Source organism: Papaver somniferum, chromosome 1, assembly GCF_003573695.1.
Source record: "Papaver somniferum cultivar HN1 chromosome 1, ASM357369v1, whole genome shotgun sequence".
Classification (NCBI taxonomy): domain Eukaryota; kingdom Viridiplantae; phylum Streptophyta; class Magnoliopsida; order Ranunculales; family Papaveraceae; genus Papaver; species Papaver somniferum.
Window position 1 is genome coordinate 139,908,396 of NC_039358.1, and position 8,397 is coordinate 139,916,792.

At 37.5% G+C, this 8,397-nt stretch overlaps 1 protein-coding gene across 1 annotated transcript; it reads right to left on the minus strand.

Moving 5' to 3' along the window:
- Positions 1 to 2,108: 2,108 nt before the first annotated feature.
- Positions 2,109 to 5,997, minus strand: LOC113302537 (calcium-transporting ATPase 12, plasma membrane-type-like). Its single transcript, XM_026551464.1, has one exon. It carries the CDS (start codon positions 5,886 to 5,888, stop codon positions 2,382 to 2,384), a length of 3,507 nt encoding a protein of 1,168 aa, XP_026407249.1. The 5' UTR covers positions 5,889 to 5,997; the 3' UTR covers positions 2,109 to 2,381.
- Positions 5,998 to 8,397: the final 2,400 nt, after the last annotated feature.

Sequence of the window (8,397 nt, forward strand, 5' to 3'; positions counted from 1 at the left end):
CAATCGTAGAAGTTTATTTTACAGCCAATTTTTCTTCCCACAAAAACTGTTCCAGAATTCACCAGGTATACAACAAAATTCATTAATTTAATTTTTATCTAATTAAATTAAATTAAAATTAACTAAATAAGAGTTGTTTAGTCATTACAAAATTATTTGAGATAATGAGTTTTTGATATTACTTATGAGTGACCCGTTTTTGTCCTATTAGGTGATGCCCTTCTAATAGAATGTGACGCCCCAATAATAGCCTTGAAGAATTATGCCTTAGGAGGTACAAACTGCACTCAAATACAATTAAATGGCATCGTAGTTGGAGAGATGTTGTTATGACTTACTAACCAGTTATAGAACATGTTTCGGAAGCAGGGGATATTTTCCACCTAAGAGGCCCAAGCTAATTTGTTGACTCAATCTGGGACCAGACACACCTAGTACAAGTGTAGTTGGTTCAAAAATTAGTAATCAATTACAAGTAGCTTAAAAAGTATCGATGATGAAGATTAAAATCAGTATATATCACGAAGCGAACTAACTAGTGGAGTGTCAAGTGGCTGGATCACAATTACATGGCGACTTCCTCCTCATGCCTGTTATGAAATGCATCTGTCAACTGGTCAATCCTACAAATCTATCTAAGTAAGCCAAGTTTTTTTTGAACTACGGAGGAATAGATCTCTTAGTCACCCAAATTCCAGAACCTCAAAACCTGAAGATGGTATGCATAACTCATTTATGAATCTTGATCATCCATTTAAGATAATGCTTATCGAATTAGTTATGGTCTGCCAAATTAAGTGCTACACTGATGCATTTGTTTGCAGCATACTGCAAATTACATGTTTAGTTCTCTCAATTATTGATTGCATAGTTAATGGTCGTGTAGCTGGGGATTATGTACTACACGGATATGGAAAACCTCAATATACGCAAGCGTGGCGGTTTGGTTAAGTTTCGAATATTTTATTTCTGCAAAGCTATGTAAATTCTAGTGGTTGTGGATGTCTTCATTGATTATTTCAAATTTTGCTTTTTATATTTGGGTTAGTATACTGACATATCCAGTAATTTCGAAACGATGTTCTCATATTGCGGATATACTAGTATATGATTCCCAAAAAAAAAAAAAAAAAAACAAACCAAAATCTAACCCGGCCGGCACTGATCAAAGATCACACTCAGTGGTAATGAACTATTGGTAGTTTTTTTTCCTCAAAATAAAATGTACAGAAACTACATAGTAGCAATAAAAAATATGGTACCACTTTATTCATGGTAGCTGCCGAGTGCCAAGTTTTTTAAAAAATTTCCCACAGAATCCAAGAACCGAAAGGAGAAAAAAGAATTCAGACAATAAAACTCGAATGAACCCACGAGTACATGGAGGAGGAGGCCTTAACTGCACAGGCCACCCGCCGGCGACATCAAGGGGAGCTGAAGTTTATTTATTTTCTTTCCTTTTCCATAGTAAAGCTGGCAAACAAATCCTATTATCTCGAAACTTATTAGTACCCATTGTCTGAACAGAACTGGAATCGGGTTTGGTAAATTCCATGACCAGTTTGGAACAGGAGGAAGGAGCTCCTGCCACACTTGAACCGCATGGACACACTGCAGAAGTAAATAAATAACAGTCTCTCTCCTTCCACGTTACATTTGCAAACTAAAGTTTCATTAAACATCCGCATTTTTTTTATCTGTGATCAAGACATGAATTTTAGTTTGACTCCATGGGGTTTTTAAGTTTTGTAAACCCAAGATCTGAATCACGCGTTTCCATACAAATCTAGACTCAAGTAGTTCAGATCCTAGCTAGTGTCATGGTGGTCTCAATATCTTTGGGGAAAGTTTGCACTTTATAACAAATAGGACAATTCTTCCAAATTCTTGCTCAGATAGAGCAGTCAAAATTATAGGCAAGTGAATCCAGACGCATTTGATTTGAGAATGATTTTCCTAGGGAAAATGTGGTATCAGCGTTTCACCCACAGGGACGAGAGACATTTTGATGCTCGAAGCAAGTCATACGTACAACATTTACAGTAAATATCTGCATATCATCTGTATCACTACAGAAGTACACATTAACAGTAAGATCGTACCTTTGATTATATGTACATTATCATAACAATTACAAGCATTACTGCGCATCTTCACTTTACTACCATGATCAGCAATGCATGTAACATCACATTCCAATTTCTGTGAATGTAGTATGTATATATGGACTAATATACATTGTAACATCATGTCATATACCTATATACATTTCTTATTTTGGATATGCATGAACATTATTATACTTCATGATACAAATGTTGACACATCTAGAAGGTGCATATACACAGGGGATGCATGGCTTGGGGGGCTGCAAGGAGACCCTAATTTCCTATGTTTGTGAAGAAACATGCTGATGGTAACAAGTACTTCCCAATACAATCCACAGGAAGCGAAGTGAATGCAAATACAAAACAAATAACCCACTGAAACAGCGTCAGTTTTGCAACATCTGTATACTTTGCAGCAAACTCCATCACTACCACTAGCAAGAAAATTGGAACTCCCACAGCCACTAGAAACCGATACGTTTTTCCTTCAAAAAAACAGGATAATCCCTTGAACACGTTCTTCTTCTCAATGTCTCTTGCACTGAGTTGATTCAAAATGTTGTAAAGAACGAACCCGTTGAAAATTATGGCGCTCTTTACACTATCACTTAACCCTGTCTTGATGAACTGAAAACTTAGCAAAACCACTGCTTGATAGCAAACATGAACAAGTATGTTCCTCCACATAGGTTTTGAAATAAGGGGTTCATCAGAGTGTTTTATTGGTTTCATCTCCAATAGTTCTTCGGTTTTTGGTGGAATTGTCAGCATAGCAAATGCAGCTAGACTGCTCACTATCAGGTTCACCAAAAGTAACTGAAGTGATGGAAATGGGCTGTCGCCTGTTGATATTGTTGTGACCAAGTTTATTACTAGGCTAGAACCTATGAAGATAAGCTGGAACTGGGTGAATTTTCGGATGTTTTGGTAATTACATCTGCCAAATAGCAAGATAGTTTTAATGGAGTTAAAATATTTACCACTATCTAAGATGACAATACCTGAATTCTCTTTCGCCATTTCAGAGTTGATATTCCTTTTGCCCATCAAGATCCCTACATCAGCTGCTTTTAGTGAAGGACTATCGCTCAACGTGGTTCCAGTGACCGCAACAATTTCACCTTCTTTTTTCAAGCATTGTACAAAAAGGAGTTTGTCTGAAGGCAGCGAGCTTCCCATAACAACTATTTGATCCACAATATTGAATCTGTCTGCATTGGAAAGATTCCTGAATTCTTCACCTTCTATCATGGAATTTGCCGCTTCAAGATCAGTCACCGGAAGGATACCAGACTCCATGGCTATAGTTTTCAGCACAGACAGTCTCTGGGAGGAAACTAATTTGATACTGACTCCAGCCTTCAGAAATTCAGCCACTGCGTCGCTTTTTTCATCTGAACAATGAGAGTACTTCAGACCCAACAACCCCACCCATGTCAATCCATCTTCATAAAGGAAGCCACTATAATCCACAACCTCATCATCATTGCCATCTATATCAATTCGTCTACAAGCAAATGCAATGGGTTCCAGACCTTTGGTATCTATACTTTCAATGCGCTGGGTAAATGCAGCTCGTTTTTCGTCATCCATTGGGTGTACAATCCCACCATTATCATAGCACGTGGAGCACATGGCCAATATGGTCTCAGCAGTTCCTTTCCAGTGAAGATGGATAGTTTCCTCTGCATCATTATCCTTCTTCAACAAAAAAGCACTTAGTCTTTTTCCAAAGCAAAAGGATTTCGCTGCTAGAACCTTTCTCCTTCCTCTCTCGACCTCTATCTCATTCATTCTCAACTTCAGTTCAGGCCAATGAAGGAGTGGGTCTTCAATAGAGCTAGCAAGATTCTGATCAAACATGTGTACTTGAGGTAGTGTAGAAACTATTCCATCATGGATGGCTTCAATAACGTCTTTGGATGTGACAAACGTCTGTATGTCATCTCCACGCTTAGCTTCTTGGTCGCCTATGTAGAACACGCTAACCTCCATCTGATTTGATGTTATTAGCCCTTCAATCGTGCAAATTAGAGTTGTAACTGAGCCCATTTTAACATCAAGACATGGTCTGCGAATTAGGACTTGATAGTTTTTCTTCATTTTCTCATTCCAGAAGAAGAAGAAAAGAGTGAAAATCAAGGGCAACCCCTCTTGTATTCCAACTAGCAACAACGAAAGCATAGTTTTAAGACTGCGGCCAATACTTCTTCGCTTTGAGAGCATTTTTTCTACAGACCGCGTCAACTCCTGGATTTCAGATTTTTTATTTATTTGGTTAGAGGAACCAACCTTCCCATTTCTTTTTCTTAGAAACAATTTCATCAAGAGCGCTACTCCAAGGATGAAGATAGTCAGGATCATGCTGATATTTTGAACAGCCGAGCTCAACTTGTCTAATTTAACTTGAAATGGTGATTGCTCTTTCAGGTCACAATCATTTGTTGTTGTGCTCATCATCATCTCCCCAAGTGATGTGTTGTTTCCCACAGATGTAACAAGCATGTGACCAGATCCCTCGATCACCTTAGCACCGTAACACAGAAATGGGTTCTCAACACGGTCGATATATCTAGAGTCATCGTCGTCCAGTTTTAACTTGTTACCATCTATGAACAGTCCATCAGCTGGAACCCAGTCTTCAGTTTTCAGGAACACCACATCACCTACCACGATTTCGGAAACAGCAATCAGTTGCCGCTTTAAACATCTCAGAACTTCGATGTAATTTAGTATGTCTTGTGATTTGCGGAAAGCCTTGTAGTTTCTGTATGCAGGTATTGCTACCAGCAAGAAGATGGCCACAAATATTGCTGTGCCGTCGAACCAACCAAGGTTATTTACCCTTGGATCTTCCTTGATTCCAGACCCAAGAGACAAGGATGCAACACACAAAAGAAGGAAAATATTCCAGTTCACCAAGGTCGGCTTGAGTACAATGTTGAAGAAGCTTCTGGAAGTATTTAGTAGCTCTTCCCCATAGATATTTGAACCGTATCTGTTTTTCCTATTACGAAGATCTTCAGTACTAATACAAATTCCGTGGTCCAAATTTGTATCAAGTTTGGCTGCAACTCCTTCAAGTCCACCGAGATCACGGAGGACGCGGAAGTTCCTATCCTTGACAATACTAGATAGAATTTCCTTGCTGATAAGGGTGCTGGTTATTAATGGTGCCACCACTGATTGATCGTCGTCAACATGAACAACGTTCTGTTCCATGTTATTGTGATGGTGATCAGTATCGATAGCAATGATTTCCGAGTTTTGAGAAGCAAATGCATCAGAAGTAACAACGCTGGAGGCAGCTAGTATCACTGGAGTGTTGTCATCTGCCTGAAGGTGAGTGTCTATCAGCTGTTCACTTTCATCAGTTCTGTTATCCATGTTTAGTTGAGAAGAAGCGGCTTGCGCATCAGCAACAGCATTAGAAACATAAGCACAAGAGAAATCGGCAACGTTAATGGGACCAACTTCTTGTTGTTGTGCTTCTGTAACAGAGCATTGGTCATGACCATGATATTGAGGTGATGATGAACCCGTAGCAACTGAAGTTGGTGGCGTGTGGATTTGCTTCATCTTAGCAAGAACTCCATCGATATAAATTTTCCCGGAAATTCGGTCCCAGGCATATTGAGTCTTAGGTTGGGATGAAGACGAATATGTATGATTGTGAGGAAGAATTTCAAATCGAAGGAGAGACTCGAAATCATCAGTACGATCAGAAGTAGTGGTTATGGTGGCGGCGGTTGGAATGGAAATGGTAGTGGTGGTGACCATGTAACTGCCAGGAAAATATTTGAAATTTTGGTATAGTGAAGGAAGGTGCAACTAAGAAGAGGAAAGATTCTCTACTAGTTTAGAGAGTTGGTTTGCTTTCTTTTGATGATTTTTTTTTCCTCTTCAGACAACCTAGTATATATAAATTTTGGGGTAGCCCACACACCCATCAAAACGGTAAGCATGCGTGACTGTCACCTGTGTTTAAAAGTGGAAAATTTCTGGGAAAATTTACCACTTATTGTTTTATTCGGACTTATGAAGCTTCTGGGAACCCGCATTGTTTATTTTGTTCCAGGTTTACCATAGGTGACATGCGCCCCATCACAACAGCGATGGCTTAAAAGAGTGGTAATAAAGGGGAGGTAGCCAAAAAATTAATCTATACTAGTTTTTTGATGTATTGTGGATGTCCCATATCGATATTGAAGCACCATTTATAGTCCATCCTAAAATTACTTTGAATATGCCAAGTATGCTCTTGGTGCTAATATAAATTAGAAGAGATAAGGCTAAAGGGGAGAGTTTTAGCTTGGGTTTTAGAATATTGTGTGAAGAATGAGAGGTTCTCTTCTTTCAAACCTAATTGTTATCATTAGGGGGAATTTAATCATCAAATTCTAGAGTATTAACTAGATGCCTCTCATAATCTTATAGTTTCCAATTTAATTGGGTAAAAATTGTAAGTTATTTGAGAAGAATCTCCATTATTAGGTTCTTCCTTTATTCAAAGGGTAGAAGAAACTAAATTGGTTGATTATTTATCCTTTTCAAGTTATCAATTTCAATTTATTTTCATTATAAGCTTTCGCTTCTCATTATTTGGTATCAGAGCTTGGGTTTTGATTCTCAAGGGGAAAAGGTGGTCATTGGTGAAGATACTTGTTCTTGAGGTGAACACTACTAATCTCTTTATCAAGTATTTTGGGTTGATTTTTATGTTCTTTGATAGTATTTTCAAATTGGGTTTTTCAATCTTATATTGATTTCACTGTGGTTTACAAAAGAGAAGTTAATTTGGGTAGGATTCATTCAAAGGATGTGTTAATGAATATTGTACATGAAGTGTTTGATGATATGTATCTAAGTATGGGAGAAATTTGTGAAGAATATTATTCGAAACTTGTAAGTCTCCATAACCAAGAAAGGATTCTACCTAATGATTGTGATTATGTAAGTGAACTAGATGTGTCAATTTTGGTTGGTGGATATGAGGATGAACAAATTTCCCACAAGATGTTTGATGAAATGTCTCCACCAAAATTTGATAGTTATTTGAGTCATGGGGAAAGTGAAATAGTGGGTAATCTTCCAATCTATCAAGATGGCATGAATGTGGATCAAATCATTAATTATTTCACTTCTATGGAGCAAGTTCTATCATGTAAGAATCAAGAGAAAGAAGAATACAATCCTTTGTGTTCAATTTTTGATGAGGTAGTTAATGGTAGCGAAGTAAAAGATTTTGGTGTACCAAGGTATGATATTGAATTGAAAAATGCTATGTTAGAAGCATCTCGAGAACAATTTCAAGTATGTGAACCGACTACCAGAAGCAAGCCTTCGCTCAAGCTACAACAAAATGGGGAGGCAATATATATGAATCCAATTTGGCCTTTCATTGAAGATAAGTTTCATGGTTGTAGTCTTCGTGCAAGGTTGAGAGAAATGCTTGGTTTTTCTTTACTATTTGGGGATGCTCTCAACGATGACAACAAAGTGCTATATTTGGTGAGTAATTATAATGGAAGGTGTAGAGGGAGAATTGTCTTAAAACAAGGAAGAAGTTCAAGCACTAATGGAGAATATGCTTTGGAGAATTCGTGGATGAATTTGTTCAAACAAGGGGAAGATGATGTATTTACAAACCAAGAAATACTTTGTATGTCATTACTACTTGGGGATGCTCTCAACTATGACTACAAAGTGCTACATTTGGTGAGTAATTATAATGGAAGGTGTAGAGGTAGAATTTTCTTCAAGCAAGGAAGAAGTTCAAGCACAAATGGAGAATACGCTTTGAAGAACTCGACGACGAATTTGTTTAAAGAAGGGGAGGATGATGTATTGTGGATGTCCCATATCGATATTGAAGCACCATTTATAGTCCATCCTAGAATTACTTTGAATATGCCAAGTATGCCCTTGGTGCTAGTATAAATTAGAAGAGATAAGGCTAAAGGGGAGAGTTTTAGCTTGGGTTTTAGAATATTGTGTGAAGAATGAGAGGTTCTCTTCTTTCAAACCTAATTGTTATCTCTATGGGGAATTAGATCATCTAATTCTAGCGTATCAACTAGATGCCTCTCATAATCTTATAGTTTCCAATTTAATTGGATAGAAATTGTAAGTTATTTGAGAAGAATCTCCATTATTAGGTTCTTCCTTTATTCAAAGGGTAGAAGAAACTAAATTGGTTGATTATTTATCCTTTTCAAGTTATCAATTTCAATTTATTTTCATTATAAGCTTCCGCTTCTTATCATTTTTACACAAGTACCCAATTCTT